Raw genomic sequence first — 18,907 nt, 5'->3', positions numbered from 1 at the left:
TGACTTTTTTTGGTATTGAGGTATTTTCAACCGAATTAGTAGTTATCCATAAATTTTTACCTCCACATCATGTGTAGGCTGTCACTTTTAAATAAAAATTTTAGGAAATAGTTTACAAAATAATGTCAAAAAGGATTCATGGACTCTGAAAATTGTTAGATATAGAATTTGGTTTTAGGGTTTTGAATGTGCTGTATTAATCTATTTCATTCAGACAGCCCCAGGGTCAAAATTGTTATAAGTATTTTTTTGGTACATTTTGAGAGGTATCTTTTTGAGCTGCATAACAGATATGTTTATATAGTATAGGTATATATTACTTGCATTTGAATCAGGTTGGTACTGAATAAACAGTTATATTTCTTAGGTATATAAATTTCCAAAGAAGTTTATTTATTAGTTAGTTTAAGGTACTGATTGAAGTAAAATTGTGACCTTAAAATGTTTTTGTTAATAGCAAAATAATAATTCTGAGGGGGGGTGTGTGTGTATGTATTATAGCCTCTATAAAATTGTTTAATAACTTTTTAATGGAGCATTCAGTAAATTGCTTAAAAATAATTTGCCAATATAACAGCAGTTTTGAGTAGCTTAATGTGGTAAAAGTTAATGTGAGTTTGCCTGAAAATAAGGAATCTTTTAGGTGGGCAGTGGGAGCTAAAGAGGCATTTATTCAGGCTTTGTATAGTGATTATTTTTGTTTTGGGACATTAGCCATAAGCTTCACATAAAATTGGAATTAACCACACTTTTTAAGTTTAACTTTAAACATTTTGCTACATAGTTCTAACAGAACTACCATTTTGGGTATCACATTAATAAGTACTATAAACTGTGATAATTTTAAACAGCTCATAGGTGATGGTGAATTTCCTCATGCCTTTAACTCTGTCATGTCCTGTTTTCAGCTCTTCTAGTACAAATAGGCTTTCAAGATTTATTTTTTGTCAACCCAAGTATAAATATTGACTGTTTGCATTTGAATACAAAGAAGACATCTGTTGAATTAATCCAAAGTGCTGAAGAACTCAGGGAAATAAATAGAAGTAACAAGGAAGTAGATTCTGGTTTAATAAAAAGAAAAATGTTCCAAACATTAGAGCTTATTTTGAAAAGAGCAGCCTGTTCATGAGACAGTGAGTCACTGGAGATGTTTGAGCATAGGTGGACAAGCCTGGTAGTGGGTAAACACCATGAGGGATTCCTACCTAGACAGGGCAGAAATTGACTAAAGACCTCCAAGGTCCCGTCCAACACTAAGATTCTATGGCTAATGAATAGTTAATTTTTACATATTTGATACTGAAGAGGTAAGCAAGAGTTTTGAGAAAGACTTCACTTTCCTTAAGGTGGCTCCTAAAATTTTTGAAGATAAATATATCACTAGAATAAAATGAGAGTAGAACTATACTGAATTTACTAGTAATGTGTTACTGATGACTTAGAATATTGGAGCTGTTTCTCTTCACCTTTAGAATATCTGAACCTAAAAAAACCCCACTGAACCCACATTTATAAAAAAGGGAAGGAGAAAATGGAGGGAATTTTTTCCCCTAAATGATGATGCTACCAAGTAAAATTGATACTTAATATTAACCTTAAAAATAATTTATCAGTAAGATGGATACCCATTCAAATATGTCTCAGACCTCAATTTTCCTAACAATTTCAGAATTCATTTAGTAGCTTAAAAAGGACTGTGATCCCCAGCTTTTTATCACAACTGGGATTTTTGTTGATGGTTTAACTGAAGAATCAAAGATTAAATGGGCTTAAGCAGGCTAGTTATTCCTGTACCTTGAATTTTGACAACACTTTTTAATTTTCTTTTTGGTAACCACCTAAATTTCATATATTAGCTTTCATATTTAAATGGAAAATCCTCCTTCATCGCCATGGTATTATAAAGCCTGAGTTTCTACCTCTAGGCCCCTTATTCTTTTTATCTTTACCCACCTCAGGTCTATGCACATCCATTGTTCTTTGCCTTCAGCTGTTTCCATCAAGCATCTCAAAGTGAAAACAATTTGAATACGAACTGACTTGTTAAAAAGTCATTTTTATATTGAGTCCAAAGGACTAAAGTAATTCAACAGGGTAACTCTTAGAAACTATATACCTATGCTAAAATATTTATTCCCGCAAGGAATCCTGAAAAACACTTTTATATAAGCAGTCTAAAAAATAAGATGAAAATACTGTACAGTACAGTTAATGGTAAAAATTGTTTGTAGATTTGGGAAGCTTAAAGTTTTCCTTTCTCTTCTTTCTCTTGCTTTTCTTTCAGTAGAAAATGTGCATCAGATGTTTATGTTTAATTGGTTTACAGACTGTCTGTGGACTCTTTTCCTGTCAAATTACCAGGTAATGTCCTTTCACTTAGCAGCTACTTCATAAACCTGTAAATGCACAAATTATTCATGCGCAAGTTATTACCGGACATAAGAATTCCAAGTTAATGTTGAATCTGTGGAAATAGGAAACTGCTTAATAGAGTCTAGAAGTTTAAGGAAATACAAATAACTTAAGAAAACAGCCTTCCCCATATTGCATTGTAAGTTAAGTATTAAAAATTGTATATGTGCACATTTACGCAACATACTGTAGTGCTGGCTTCACATTATTTTGAGGGAATGAATAATTTTCATATTTAACTGTTTGATTTTGGTAGTCATTTTTAAAATTGCATTAAGAGGAAGGAACCCTTGAACATTTTGGGGAAAACGGTCCTTTTGAAATAAGAGAACTCCTGGTTTAGTAAAATATGTTAGTGCACGTTTTAATATCACCTTTGCATTAGCCATTATCTGCCTTAGTAATGGAAGTGTTATTTTGCTCTCATTGGCTCTGGCAATCATCAGAATTGGCATCAAGGCCAATTGGCATTTCTAGGCCAATACATTAAAATAAACTTTAAAATTGCAGGCATTTCAGGCATTGCAAACAAGCAGGTTCTCACCTTCCATGAGGTCAAGTCGGAGATTGATTATATCTATCAAAGAGCAGCTTTTCAGTATTTCACAATTTAAAATTTCCGCTAGTTGTGCAAAATTCAACCGTTGCACAATTATGTTGCTGCTGGCATCTCAGAAGGTGTGTGAGGAAGGGCAGATGCGCTATGAGGATGGCAGTACCTAACACAGTCCGTTTCCTTAATCTCTGCTCTGACCTCCTAAGATTTGGGGATGTGGGATTTTACATTTCCTGTCGGGAATCAACGGAGAGAGAATATTTGACAAGGGGTAACCGCTTTCAGAGCGCACTAGTTGCCGTTGTTGCATCACAGCAACATCCGTTTCCCAGCGACTGCACTTCCAAGAAGGCCTACATGTAAAACAGAACGTGTCTCCTTCCCGCGAGCGGAGCGCGGGACGCGGCTCCTCCGGCGCCCGCCCTGACCTCTGGCCCCCGAGCCACCGCCGGCCGGCCGAGCGCGGCCCCGCGGGGTTCGGGACGCGCGGGCGGGGATGCCCGGCTCCCCGCGGCCCCGCCCCTCCGCGCGGCCCGGGCAGGGCTGCCGCGGGGCCGCGCCCGTTCCCGCGCGCGCGCGCCGCCGCCTGCCTCCCGTCCGGCTCTGCCCGGCGCCGCGAGGGGGCGGAGCGGGTTGGTGGGCGCGCTCTGGCGGCTCCTGCGCGTGCCCGCCGAGGCAGCGGCGGCGGGAGCGGCGGAGGCGGCGGCGGGAGTCCCGCTGCCGAGTCTCACATCCGGGTTCTGGCCGTGACCCAGCTGCGGCCGGCGCGGAGATGTGACCCGTCAGTACGGCAAACATGGCGGAGGTAAGGGAGCGCGCTCCCCCGCCCCGTGCCGGGGCCGGCGCCCGGGCCGCCTGGGGGCGCGGAGTGGGCCTGGCCAGGGGAGGCGGCCCAGCCGGCGCCGCTGCCCACCTGTTGTCCGGAACAGGCCGCGTTCGGGCGGGAGCGTCCCCGGAACTTAGTTGGGATGGCCCGGGGTCGGAGCGGAGGCGCAGTTGGACTTCGGGGGCAGTTGGAGGGTCGGGCGCCGCGCAGGGGTGCGGCGGGGAGGGCGGGGGCCGCCGCCGGGCAGGGGCGCCCGTGGCGCAACTTCTCCGGCCGGTGCGGGCCGGCAGCGGAGCCGCTGCTTCCTCTCGTGCGAAGTTTCTTCCCTCCGCCGAGATGCTGCTGCGCCCTTCCGCGTCCCCAGCCCGCGCGGACGTCCGGGCCGTGCCGGGGGGCGGCCGGCGGCCTTGGGCTAACTCGCCAGTTTTCCTGGTGGGGGCGAGAGCAGCGCGGAGAAGCCGACCTGGCCTTTCGCAGTCCAGGTTGGGGGGTCTCCCCATTTCCCCAGACGGTCCTCTCCCCCTCCCCCTCCCCCGTGGAACCTCTTTTTCTCTCTACATTTCACAAGAGTTGCTTTCTGCCCCCTCCCCCCCTTCACTTTCTGGTCTTCTTTCTTCTCTAATTTTTTTGCCCTTGTTGGGCAACAATTTTTTTTTGTTTTTGCTCTTTTTCTAGTAAAAGAGTTCCCAAAGCCCCGTTTTTCTGGTGGTGGTTTACATTTTTGGGCCTCGAGTTAGTGGTCAGACAACTAGTGTTACTAATTCGAACTTAGTATATGCCGGAAGAGATTTAAATTTTTGCTTCGATATGCCACTGGAGATTCAAATTTTTGCTTGTGATTTACACCTTTAAACATTGGAAAATTGTTTTTAACTTTTTTTTCCCCTTATCCTCGGAAGAGTTTCATTATTCTTTACCTCCTGGAGTTCAAGAGGTGATATGTTTGGAGTTCTGTGTGTCTTTTGAGTAGAGCCACTCTAAATGATTGATCCGGCATTTCTCTTGTGTGAATTACCATTTTCCTGGTCTCAGAGGCACCCCAAAACAGATTCAGGAAATAGGTAATTTTATTTACCATCCAGCCCCCAATTTTCGTCTTCATTATTTGCTAAGTAAAGTCAATGGTGAGTACTTTCGTCAATACCATGATGTCTCATTTTTAAACCTTGGAATACAGAAACATGGTTAGATTATAGAAAAATATTAATTTGGAGGCCTATTCGTGTACCTGTTGAGTGGAGGGACCTAAAGGTTAACTGTTTTCTGGAGTAGCTCTTCGGGTGCTCCTTCTGCTTTCCTTCCGGAAACTGGCTTTTTATTTATGTCCTAGAAAAGAACTAAAGAAGTTTTACTGTAGCAGGACTGTTTGCTGCCAATATTGTTTTTAAAACATTTACTATTTCTGATTTAAAACTAAATTTAGATCTTAGATTTATTTCCATTTCTTTTGCTCTTTGTGGTTAAAGAATTGTATTTCAAGGCATATGAGTTGGAGAAGACATAGTACTTTGTATTTCACTTAAATGTGACTGGATGTAGTCCACTGGGCTGAAAGAATTTTAGTCCTGGTGAGGTTCTTCAGTGCTTCTTTCCTTCATATGTAAGAGGGGGAAAGGATTGTATGTAGCTGGATTTACATGTATTTTGTCAAACAGTCTGCGGTGGATCCTCCCGGTGAAAGCCCACTAGATAAGCAGCAGTGTGCTGTAATAGTTGTGTGGTTTCTTCCCTCGTGGTGCAGCTCACAATGGTTTGGGCTTTAAGTTCTGTAGTCATGTTTTAAGGCCAGATATTGAAGTTAGTGTTAAAATACAGTGAAATTTTTTTTAAAAATCTCACCCAGAAATTTTAACTGCCCAGCACACTGAAAACTTAATATGTAAATGAAGTTTAACATTTCATTTCTTGTTTTAGAAATTAAAGATGGTTGCATTAATGTAAGAGAGGAAAAGTGATACTTTGAGTCACTAATCATTTTCCTGATATTTTCAAGTGTATGTTTTAGTTTTCTTAAAAGTTGCATCACTTGCAGTATGGAGCTCTCATGTTCTGTAGGAACACATGGATGGTTCAATTTCAAGAAGAAAAACCTGAATTTTGTTCTCAGTGCATTTGTTTAGTGACCTGGTATCTTTGAAAAAATTCATCTTTTATATTCAATTATTTGTAGATGGTTTTATATATAGTGAATTTGGAGGAAGAGTGGAGGAACCTTCTTCATGTGTGTCCTACAAAAAAATCTAAAACAGGTGAAGAGGTGAAAAGTAATTTTCTGATCTCAATATTTTAGTAATTAGGATTATTTTAGAGACTAATCATTTAAAAAAAATAGATGAAGGAGAAATGCTTGGTTTGTAGAGTGCTTTTACTTGCTTTTGGGTAAGCTCTCCGGAGATTCATTCTTTATGGTGCCGGGATAAAGCATGTGGTAAAATAATTCAGATGCTGTGCCACTGCACATCTGGTTAAGTGAACCAGAGGATTGAAGTTAACTGGTGGAATAAGAGTAAGTGCAAAGCAACAATATGCATTCATTTTATAAATCTGAGGGGAAAACAGGTTATTGAAGAGCATGTCTCCAGAGAAAAATGTAGGTATTGTGCTTCTGGGGTTTTTTTGTTGTGTTTGTTTTCTGCATAGGAGAATGACCCTGACCTTGTTTTTCCAGAAAACTATTTAATTCTTGAATACAAATTGCTTTAGATGTGAGTAGAGTATTCTGAGTTTTCATACTTCATCTGATCATCTTAGTCCATTATAGGAAGTATGTATTTAATGGTTCTTCAAGTCACAGTAACATTAAAAACATATTTAATATGCTTAGAAGAAATGACATAGGCTCCCTTTCTTCATACTTTTGGGTAATATTTCTCATTGCTTATTATCCCTTAAAATTATTTATCACCTTTCTAAAAGGAGGCTCTCCTAGTCACACTTAAAGGAAGGAAATTACAGGGTAGTCACAGTTTTACGAATGCAGTGAGAGAGGAAGAAATAGTTGGTCCTTTGGGTTTTATAAGGAATGTGTTGTAGGGACTTTGGGAACGAACAATTTGTCTTTTATTTCAGAGTTTGAAAACTCATAAGGGACTTTCTTCTTAAGGAAAAAAAAAAGCCACAGCATAATGCAAGACCTTTCTTTTCACCTAGGCCATATTGCTGTCATATAAAGAGAAGAAAATTTAGTGGACTTGGTTTTCTGTATTAGTTTTAAATATTTTAATATTTCCAAAAATGATACCTAGTTTATTCACTATCACATCTATCCATTCATTTATCTTAAAAACAGACTCCTTGCTTAGCATTTTTTGAGTGTATTTGGAATTTGTTTTTTAAGAAAATAGGATCGTCTTGACTGCTATTCTTGATAGTATTAATTTCTACTCTAAACAAAACTTGTTTCACTGCAGTGAATTTAGGCATTAAAAATAATTCCCTATACTGGTAAGGAAATTTTTTTTTTTTTTTTTTTTTTAGTTATAGTTCAGGGCTATTAAGGATTTATCCAGAGTAATCAAGAACACCAATTCATGAGAGTCCTAAAAAGCTTAATTCAGAAGGAGTAATAGTCAAAGTGCTTGAAAAGGTCAGAAAGGTTGGTGGGGGAAATATAGAAGTGAATTACTTTTAGAGAATTCTTGTAAGCGAGACTACGTAACCAGTTTCCCAAATAATTCCAAAATAAAACACTGCCATTGAAAGTTCAGGATGTCTTTATGAAAAGTAATCAGCTATATAGAAATTTCTTGCTTGAAATTCAGATTGAGTCTGTGTATATTTCAAAAGATTTGCAAATAGTTTCAAAATTCATTGCAGTGATTAAACTGTTAAGTACCAGTAGTTGCTTGGGACCCATTCTATTTGACTTATTCTGTGGCTTAGAAAAATGGTTGATATAATTATGCTTATGTAGATATGAAACGCATAAAGTAGTGCCCCCAAAAAGCTCTTTGCAAATTGAGATCATCCTTTGTCGGTAGTCCTGGATTTAAAAAAATAAATTCAGAGGAGTCTGTTAAACATATCCCCTTCATTTAGCTTAGTAGTGTTATGTCTTTTGAGCAATTCATAGTTAAAGAACTTAGACCTCAAAGGGTTGAACTAAACTTGAAGAAATCTGAATCTTTTTATCTTGGAGAAAATGAAACTGAGCAGAGAGTTTATGCAGTTTGTCCTGTGTTGTGCAGTTAGTGTGTGGCACGATTAAGGCTGGAACCTGGGCTTCTGAGTGCCCAGTGCTTGGTAATAGCTACTCATTCTCTAAATTATTACTACTGTAGTACAATTGCTAATTTTAACTCCGAGACTTGCATCACCTTTTATATGCCCTGTAATTCCTCAGGGTAACAGCAAAGTTAAGTGATTTAATTTCGTGTGGAAAAGAGGGATGGTGAGCCCTTGACACAGTCCCCCTGCCTTCTCCACCCTGCAGTAGGGCCCATGACTCCTTCCTGGCTTCTATCCCCACCTCCCATCACTGTGAGAATCTCTGATTTAGTGTCTGCATTACTAATTAGGTGATGATAATACTTAAAGAAAAGGTGGTGCAATTAGTTTGAGGGGAAAAATTGGTTCTAACAGTTATGCTCATTGAAAAACGAGTCTGATGATTGCTTTGTGTTTTTACTTATTTATCTATTTATTTACTATGGTAATATTCTAGTTAGTTGATCTTTTACTTTCTCCCAATTTATAGTTTTCTGATGTATGAGATATTTCTCACCATGTTCTCGGAAAATACAAAAGAGAAACATTTGAAAAAAATCTACCACCTTGAATATTTGTTACAACTATTAGCACCTTGATCAATTAAATTATATACATGGTTGGAGGTATAGAAGTTGCTATAAAAGTTAATACAGTTCATTTTTAAATTTGATTTAGTCTACTCATACTCTGTGTGTGTGTGTCTGTCTGGTGTTACGTTTTCCATCTCAGATAAAACAATTATTTGCGTGCCTAAAAGAGAAGTAGGTTACTTTCCAAAATTATAGACTTGTTTAAAAAAAAAAAAGGCAAGTACTAGGTTTTCTTAAAAATCTAAAAGTAAAGGAAGCAGATGAAAATGGCTCATGATTCCACAAGATAATCTCCACTGACTTTCTTTTTAAAAACCAAAGAGTAATACTTACAAGTGGTTAGAAAATTCCAACAGTACGGAAAGGTGTAAAATAAAAAAAGCCTTCTCTCCCCAACCCATTCCCTAAAAGTAACTATTGTTAATAGATTCTTGTGTATCCTTTTGGGAAAAAAAATTTCATTTATATTCCCGCCCAATTTATTCCTTCCTGTACACTTTTGTTTTTACTCCATATATATATATATATATAAAATTTTTTGGCATTTTTTTCTCAACACAAACACATCTGTCTCATTCTTTTTGATGGATTAATTAATAGTGTTCCATTGCTTGGAAGAACTACTGTATTTCATTTCTAACTAGTTAAATGATGGACTTTAAATTTTTTCCCAACTTTTTGCTGTGAACAACTTTGTAGTAATGAATGGTATACAAATATCTTGGTGTGCTTCTTTAGGCATATCAGTAGGGTAAGTACATATTGGTAGAGTGACTTCTAGAATGCTTAAACCAACTCGTATTTCTACCAATAATGTGTGAGTGCATTTTAAATACATCATAATCACCAGTGTGAAGTCTTCTTTACTGCTTGCATTTTATTTTATTTTTAATTTTTTTTTTTTTGAGGAAGATCGGCACTGCACTAACATCTCTTGCCAATCTTCCTCTTTTTTTTTTTTCCCCCTTTTTCTCCCCAAAGCCCTGGTACATAGTTGTGTATCATAGTTGTAGAGTTGTAGCTCTTCTATATGGGACGCTGCATCAGCATGGCTTGATGAGCAGTGAGTAGGTCCGTGCCCAGGATCCGAACCCAAGAACCCTGAGCCACTGAAGCGGAATGCACAAATTTAACCCCTGTGCCACTGGGCTGGCCCCTACTGCTTGCATTTTATAGTTTGAGCTTTTTCTAAAAATAGATATTATTACAAATGGGTACCTGTTTACCTTTAGTTTTGTTTTTTCCCACCTTCCCGCTTTCCAATTTACTGTAGTCGTTAATGGTAGATATTGCAGGTTTTCGTGGAGGGTGTTGTTAGAGATACCAGTTCCTAACGAGACGTAGATAATAGTCTGACATGACAGATGACAGCTTGCAGTCACGTTTTAAACAGGCTTTGAACAGATGAAAACCATTTAAAAAAGAAAAAGTAAAGGGGTAGGAGGAGAGAGGTAAAGGGAAACATTTTTTTACGTTGTTGTTTCCCTGGGAGGTACAGAAGGAATCAGGTCCTAGACTTCAGTTCGCCTTCACCACCCACCATGGAACCTTGGATCAAGTCGCTTGATCTCCTGGGTTTGCTAATCTATACAATGAGGTGTAGGTGGGGCAGGTTTTATTGCCAGGTTTATGGTTATGATCAAGTAACTTTTGCATTTGAGAATATGAGGTACTATATAAATGTAAAGCTGGTTCTGCTATTCTCTCAAATACCTAAATAAAAAATGCCCTCATTCCACGTTGAAATCTCCTGTATTATGATACTAAATTCATGTTTTATTTTGAAAGATAATTTTGCCAAGCAAAAGTAATGTTTATGGTATAAACTATTTTCAAACTCCAGTTTTCCAGAAGCTCATCTTTGATTTAATTGGATGTAATTAACTTTCAAGAAACTGATCTTATTCCCACCCTCCCCAAACCAATAGAGTGGAATTTTATTTTGGACATAGAATGCTAAAATGTGTCTCTATAGGCAGACCATCCCTACTTCTCCTCCCCCATCCTAATCTAGATGGACCATCAGTCAAGTCATGGTTCTTGAAACATTATAGTATGTCTGACGTAACATGATCATTAATGCTATCTTTGAGCACTGGATGTTCTGCTTTATGCCAGCTATACCTACAAGTGCTATCAATCTTCTAAACATTAGGTATCTTAATGAATGGAAAATATTTGGGGCCTTTTTCAGAACTTTAAAGTGGTAACTATTTACCAGTAAAACAACAATCAATATGGTATTTATTGGCATTTAGTGCTGTTTGAGGCCTTTTACAAACTAAAGTATACAGACGCCATTCACAGTTCAGTATCTCTATTATTGTCCATGTCTAACATCAGTGAAAATGAGCTTTTATTCTTCAGTAGAATAACTTATTTTTAATCAGAAAGCTTTTTTTATCAGAAGACTATTAGATGGAATAATTATTGGAGTGTTCAAAAAGAACTGAATGCTCAAAGAACCATTTCTTTTTAAGCTCCTAATTTGAAAGAAATGCTGGGTTTTCTTGTTTATGCCGTGCAAACCTGTTTCAAAAGTTTACTAAAAGGGAAAAACACTTCATAAGGCTACTCTAGTTAGTGAACCTGGGACCCAGATGAAGATAGTCATTAATGTTGCTGTAGCCTTGGACAGAAGTTATGCTTAAACTTGGGAAATAAGGTATAATTGTGTGAAATAAAAGTAGATTAATGTTTTAAAATATTGATTTGCTGTGTAATAATTTGTGTGATAGTTAAATCCATTGTGAGCTGGAAATGTGTAGCTCTGCCCAAAAGACGTTAAGCAAGCTGGAAACTCTTTTTATGGTTACATTACTCTCTCTCTCGCCTTGCTCTCCAGCTTCCCATTAGAGGAACCGAATTAAAAAGTAGCCCTGTTTTGACTCTGTTGTGGCAGAGTGATTTTTAAATAAAGATAGTGGTGTGACACTTGAAAATATGTAATACTGAGTACTGTCAGTCTTTTGTTAGAAAAAGACACTGTTATAGGGAAGAAACATCCTCTTATTAAAAGGAAAAAACAATAGGACCTTTGCACAAGTGTGCCTCAAAAGAACCTAAGTCACCATGTGGAATCTAAAATGTCATACTTACTACAATAGCACTGTGTGGACAGTTTTCAAAATGGAGTTTTAATACCTTATAAGAATTCATCTTAGATGTCTAGCTTTTAAAAAATTGGGCACTTTCCTCATTTCTATTTTGTTTTTCTTGCCTCTCTCCCCCATTACTTAGAAGAAGGAAGAAAAATACTAGAATATCCCTATTTCTTTTTGTTAGTGCTTTTGGCCTTCCAGCCTCTCTGACTTCTGAGAGGCATGAAATACATAGCTCTGAATGAACAGGCAAGATTTTAGTTATAATGTTTGTCATTTGAAGCATCTTTTGCGTTTTTGTTACTGAATTTGTCTTAGGAGTTTGTTTGTAGATGACTTGTCTTTATCTGTGAGTAAACTGAATTAAGATAAAACACAGCCACAAATGGTCAAGTGGTGATATTACTCAAATAAATTACTAACAATTTTATCTTTAAATCTTCCAGATGCATGTGGTTAAATTTATGAGAGGTAGAATGGTACATTAGAAGGAGTATTATAAGTGGGAATCTTTGTGATCTTCCAACAGATAACTTAACCTCTAGATTTTAGCTTGAAAGGTTGCTAATTCTGTGATAATTTAAAAATATGTTGTTTGTTAGTAAAGTTAACCTGATGTTCTGTTTGGTCCTTAAGTAATATTTTAATTTTTCTTTCTGCTTTCTTACAATGTAATTTTTATTTAAAATAATGTCTTAAATTGTTTCTGCCTCCCTTCTCAGACACATTTTAAGCCAGAAACCAGCTTGATAGCAAACCTTCTGCATAGTTTTTCTTGTATTGATAGGAGAGAATATTTCAGAAAATTCCAAGATCTAAAATGGTCTCTCTTAAACATGTTATGAGACTCATATTTGCCTTTAAAATCTGAATCAATTTCATATTGTCTTTGTTTCTAGATTCAGAGTGTTTCGAATTTTTTTCTGTTTAAATAAATATAGCGTCAGAGAAAGGAGTATACAGGAAGTTTTAGTTTGTCTCAGACAATTCAGACATTAAAACTTAGTGTAGTTTTTGGTGTCATATTAGTCACTGAATAATTCCTGTAATGTTTGTAAAGATTTATTACACAAAGATGCTAATTTTTCTTCTTTTCTCCCCCCCTCAGCCATCTGTTGAGTCTTCAAGTCCAGGTAAGTATTTTCTATCATTTTTATAGTCTCTGTTTGACTAACATTTGTCCTGTTAGTTGCATAAAGGTAGAGGAGTTAGACTATCATCTGACTTGCTTTTCCTCTGAATGCTCCTTTTCTCTGGGGAAAAAGAAATGGATGAAATATTGGACTGTCCATGAAGGTACAGGTGAGGCTGCTGTGAATTCAACCTCACAACTATTTGTGGGTTCTCTCTCTCTGTTTTTTTTTTAATGAATTTCCACGTGTATTTCTTACAGTTTTTCATTGCTGTTTGATTTGAAGTATATATGAAGTGTATTTTTTAAAAAGGAGTCACTAACTACTTAGAAATATTTGCTTGTACAGGAAATTCCGAGTATTTTATTTGAGGAAAAAAATTGTTAGTGCATTTAGTGAGAGAGGGAAAAGTAATCAAAACATTTCAGCAAATGAATATTTAATATTATAAATTACAGAAGTTATTTTTAGATTTGAATAGGATCAGGTTTTATCCTCTGACTGAATAGCTTTGGACTTTTGTATTCTCCTTCAAATATGGTACAGATTCATTTCTTCCTAACTTAGAGGTTGCAAACATATGATCTTTGGACCAAATCTGGGCCACAAATGTTTTTTGTTTGGCCAGTGTAGTAACCTTAAAAACATTAGAATATTTTATAAAAAATCTGGATTTAGGCTTCTCATGATCAGTCAGAGGTTCTGGCACCACAGGGTCCAGCGTTCCCTTGTGGCAGCAGTTGTGGAGCTGAAGAACAGTCAGAAAAGAGTCTGGTACTAGTCTTTCTGCCTCAGTGTCTAGGAACTTCCTTCTGCACTGGAGTGCGCTGATTAAGGAACAGCCCGAGATAGCAAGAGAAGAGTAGAAAGAGAGCCCTCTGAGGCATAGTAATGTTTGATTTGAAAACATCTCACATATATTGAATATTTAGGTATGACGTATTACTGAATTTTCCAGATTGTTGAAGCAATCACTTTTCTGTATCTTAAATTTTAGGAAGTTTGTTTGTAAAAAAATGCTTAATATAAGCCTCTTTTTAATGGTTCCGGGTCCTTTTCATGAACACCAATCGTGGTGCTCTGTAGTACAGTGTATCAAGTAGGAGTTGGACCAGAATACCTCCAGATCCCTTCTGAATGACTAGTGTGCTCAATTGACAGTTGATTTTCTCGTATTTATTTCAGCTGGAAATGTTTGACTCTTTCTAGTATGCTTGGCAATAAAGTACATTAGGCTTTGTGATATTTCTGAAACTCAAGGATTTTTTTTTTTTTTTTACTTCCTAGTTTATAAATATGTTCTGGATGGTTGAGGTTGGAAGTAATCTGAACTCACAGAAATATTAGCTTACCATATTCTTTTTAGGACATGGAATTGTTCCTAGTATTTTTTTTTTTTTCTTTCAAACACAGAAATCATTTCATTGAAAAAATAGGTTCTAGTTGTTTTTGTTAATGTTGTGATGTTGCAAATAGACTGAGTTTTAGATATTTTTCTATGAATTTTTGAGACATTCATCAGGTAATACATAGGTACATAAAAATAATTACTCCAAAAATGACATTAATAAATGGCTTTCTTTGTATCCATTGCATTTGAATCAGCCTAGGCTGAACTGGAAGAAGAGAGGAGTTTGAAGAATATAAATGTCTTCGATGGGCTTTACTACTTGCTGAATGCTTATACAAATAGATTGAATGGCTTTTTTGTTTGTTTTTAGGCTAATGAAGATCTTTTGAGGTAGACAGCATTTGTTAATATCAGGCTTCTGTTCAAGGGAATGTTTATTGTTCTTATAAGTAATACTAATTGTAGGCAGTTACAAAAATTGGTGGAAAAAAATAGAAATAGAAGCCTCATGTAAAAAAAATTTTGGTCCACTGGTAAGAGGCTGTGTCCTTTGTAACAAAGCTGCACTTTGGAATTGATGCTAGTAATAGTAGTCAGATGACACAGGCTAAGTGGTTTGTCTCTAGACTCCACCAGTGTAAACCAATGTGGAGGCATAGTACAAGGCTTTACTTGTAAGACCAGTAGCCATTAGAGGTGGGGATTTTAGGGAGGCAAAGGTAATAAAATGATTAAATGAGTGCACATGGTATATTATAAACTGAAATTATCTTATGACTCTTTGGAAATATGTAACGTACATTTTAGTAATTTTGCAGTAAGATGGAATTTTAGGACAAAGCAGTGATATTTGCCTTAACTCAAGCAAAATATTTATTTTCATAGAGCACCAGACTCCCTCCCCCTAATATTACATTTTTGGGATTTTTTTCCCTAGGAGATAGCTTAACGATGGGATTAGTAATTAACAGAAAGGAATAGGATGGTTAGTTGGTCCCAAAGAACAAGGTAAAAAAGAAGTCAAATAAAACAAAGAGGTCAGATAAAAGCAAGAGAAAAATTGAAATTGAAAGTTTGTAGAAAACAGTGCAGTGTATATGTGGGGAAAGGAAGGGAGAAAGGGGTCACCCACACTTTATTTCATGTAGTGGGGGGGTGAAGTGACAAGGCTTTAAATATAATTGGCTTTGCAAATAATGACCAAAAAATGGGGGACTTCCAGTAAGTTTTATAACACTCACGATTTGGTGCTGTGTACTCCTGTGAGCTGGATTTTTCTTTTTTTTTTTCAGTTGGTAAAAGAGTATAAGTAGTAAGGAATTAAGCATAATTATTTTTGACAGTATTTGCATCCAATAGGAATTATATTATGATTAGGATAATAGTATACAAAGTGGTGCTGTGAGGTTTTTTTTTAGAAGCATTCTGCCTACAAGGGAGAAGAAAAGTATAGCACCATCTATAGGAATACATAATTATTGGCTAAGTGTTCTAGAAAATTGCTGGGTGACTAAAAGTTTTGGAAACGTTTTCCATTGAAAACTCAGGAAGAAGAGATAATGATTGAGCCAAGAAAGCTACAACTTAATTATTGGTTCTCAAACTGTGCTCCTGTGGAACCCTTTTGTCCAGTCCCTCAACCAGTACTAAGATGCCCTGCTAAAGTTATGTCACACTTTTCTTAATTTCCAGAATAAATTAAGATAATTTATTTTTCTGAATATTTTTATTTTGCAAATCGTTTTAAAACTGATAATTTAACTCATTTGTACTATAAGATGATACCTGATTGCTAATTCAACAAAATAATTTAGTTATTTTGTTTTTAATATCAATATTTTATTATGTTCCTCAAAGAGTATTGACTTCTAAACGCTTTGCCACCTGACCTAGCTTGCAGTTCACTCATCTTAGTAAACAGAGACTCTCTCTATGTATTCTTCAAGGCAGGGTACCTGCTGTTTCTGAGGCTGTGACTTAGAGCAGGCGTGGAGCGCAGTAAAAGCCCAGGTGTTGAAATTAGCAGACCCAGGATTCAAATTCCATCCTTGCCACCTACTGGCTCTGAGTTTAAACATGCTGCTTAAACTGTCTGAGCCTCAAGTTTTTGTTTTTGTCCTTCATAGGATTGTTTGAAGATTAAATGAGGATGTATGTGAAGTACTTGAGCACAGTATTTGGCACGTAGTAAGCACTCAAAAAATGGTTCTTACCCTAGAAATTAGGCGAGGTGAGAAGAATCCTGAGCCTTGGGTGCCCCCTTGTCCCTAATAGTGTGATTTTCAGGAAATCAGCCTCTATCATCTCTCTGTTTTACTTATTGGTTCTCTTACTAGAATGAAATGGAAGGGTAGGTACATCTGTGAATATAACCTTTAACAGTTGAAACTGATAAAAGAAATTGCCGGTTGATTTTTTTGATGTTAAATAACTCATCGGTTTATTAGTGAACAATGCTTTTGCAAACTTTAGTCCAGGTTTGGCGATAGCCAAATGTGGGGATAGCTTACAGAATATATATGCCCAGCATTTGCAATCTACTATTACAAGACTTGAACCTAGTGAGTACAGCAATAGTCCCCAGCCACCAAGCTAAAAATAGATTAGCTTACACATCAGTTACTTACTACATTATTTTTAATGCCTTTCATAAGAGTTCTATATGCAATTTTAATAAATTTTGCTTTTATATTCTATGTTTGAGTTATTTCAGATCTAAATCAAGTAAGTTAAAAACAGCTACCTGTATATTTTCATGGAAGTGCTGATAGAAGAATAATATTTGAGTGCAGCTGTATTTTCACTGAACTATATATTCAGATGACTATGTATTTCACATGATTATGTATATTCTTCTCGGCCAAAGGGGTTAATACTCACTGAGTCTATTAAATATTAATCAAATGATTAAGAATTGTGATTTTTTTTCCCCACACAAAAGATCATTCTTATTTGATGTGACCATTTATTCTTTACAACTCAACTTTGATGTTTAGAAAATTATAATACTCTTTTAAAAAGCTGTATGCACTCTTTTAAAGCTATAAACATCCAGTTTTGCAGTTGTAACAATATATAGAGGTGTGACAGGGCAAAAATAATCCCTTAGAGAAGAGATTTTCCGGGGGGATGATGAGTAAGAGCAAGGATTTTTGAAACAGTAAAGAATACTTGCTGTGCATAGCTTTTCCCTGGTATTTTTATTTGACTTATATTCAGCTTCAAATACCTTAAACATTAAATTAATATTAATAAGATACACTTAATTTGGTTTACCAAACTTTTTAAAATATTCTTTACCAGGAGGTTCAGCAACATCAGATGACCATGAATTTGATCCATCAGCTGACATGCTGGTTCATGATTTTGATGATGAACGAACATTAGAAGAGGAAGAAATGATGGAAGGAGAAACAAACTTCAGTTCTGAAATAGAGGATCTTGCAAGGGTAAATAACAAGAAGAGCTAGAGGGTGAAGCTGTTATCACTTTTTGTGGAGACAGGAAACACTTGAAATTTTGGTTCTCTACCTGTGTTTTTGGGGGAAAGTGGTATATATAATTGATACTGAAAAATTCTTTGTCTTCATAGGTGGGATATTTCAAGTTTGAAAGGCATTTTTTTTTTTAATAAATAACTTTATTTTGTGAAATAGAATTCAAATAGTTACTTTGGTAAGACATCACAGTTTTTGGGTCAAAAATGGACTATCAAAGGATTGTAAACTTCCTCTTACGTACATTCTGTCCTCTCCTAATTACTGCACCTTTTATTTACTCCCCTTCAGAGCCAAAATTTCTTAAAAGAGTTGCTGTCATCTTCCTCATTTCCTCATTTCCTATTTCCTCATTTCTCATTTACTGAAGTAAAGTGCTCTAGATTGTCTCTGCCCCTTGCTCTCAAGATGACCAGTGATTTTATTGTTAAACCCATCGGTCACGTTACTCTCGGCGGTATTCCATGGTTTACCACTCCCTTCTTTTATTTGAATTCCGGAGTAACCCACTGTCCAGTTTTCCCTGTTTGTTCCTATTCACTATCCTTTGCACACTTATCTTCCTTTACCCAACGTTTAAATTTGTAATTTCTCAGTTCTCAGCCCTGGACTTTCTTTTCTTCCATCTCTATGTCAGTGCTCCTCAAAATGTAGTATGCGGGTCAGCTGCTTTAGAATCACTCATGGACTTACTAAGAAATGCGGATTCCTATGCCTCTCCCCAGGCATACTGAATCAGAATCTCTGCAGGTTGGGGCTCAAAGCTACATCTTCACTAAGTATGCACACCAAATTTGAAAATTACTAAACTAGGTGATCGGCTGTAATCTATTCCCATGGTGTCTGTATGCTGAGTATTCCTTAGTTTATTTTTCTAGCATTAACCTATTCCCTGTCTCCAGTTTTGTTTACCTAACCACCTGCTTGACATTTCTGCTTGGATATCTCAGTAGACGTCTTAAAATTTTAAATGTCCAAAACAGAACTGTTGATTGATGTTCTCCGTCTTCTACCTGTTCCTTCCCTGTCTTCTCCATCTCGGTAAAAAATGCCACTACTATTTACCTGGTTGCCTAAGTCACAGACCAGGGAGTCATCTTCCTTCAGACCCAATACCTACTCCTAAATAAGCTTATCATTTCTTCCACAAAAATATCTCTTGTCCAGCTCCTGCTCCATTTCTGCTGCCAGGTCACCATCATTTCTAGCCTAGACTGTTGCCGTAGCTT

At 36.9% G+C, this 18,907-nt stretch overlaps 1 protein-coding gene across 7 annotated transcripts in view; it reads left to right on the top strand.

The window, feature by feature from the left end:
* Window positions 1–18,907, top strand: part of MIER1 (MIER1 transcriptional regulator) — a 58,123-nt gene that overhangs the window by 1,602 nt on the left and 37,614 nt on the right. For 3 of the 7 annotated variants that reach the window (XM_004431464.3, XM_014788260.2, XM_087449257.1), the window contains 2 exons: window positions 12,806–12,830; window positions 17,485–17,630. In XM_004431464.3, coding sequence (XP_004431521.2) covers window positions 12,806–12,830; window positions 17,485–17,630 — 171 coding nt within the window. Of the gene's footprint in view, window positions 1–2,289; window positions 2,365–3,637; window positions 3,777–4,424; window positions 4,922–12,805; window positions 12,831–12,962; window positions 13,000–17,484; window positions 17,631–18,907 lie in introns of those variants that run through there. The other 4 variants (XM_087449270.1, XM_004431465.3, XM_014788259.2 and 1 more) reach the window with 4 other exon arrangements.

This window comes from Ceratotherium simum, chromosome 2, assembly GCF_057802395.1.
Source record: "Ceratotherium simum simum isolate JZ-2026a chromosome 2, ASM5780239v1, whole genome shotgun sequence".
In the NCBI taxonomy this organism is placed as follows: Eukaryota; Metazoa; Chordata; class Mammalia; order Perissodactyla; family Rhinocerotidae; genus Ceratotherium; species Ceratotherium simum.
The sequence above is the reverse complement of the archived record's forward strand: the minus strand, read 5'-3'. Positions and strand labels throughout refer to the sequence as shown.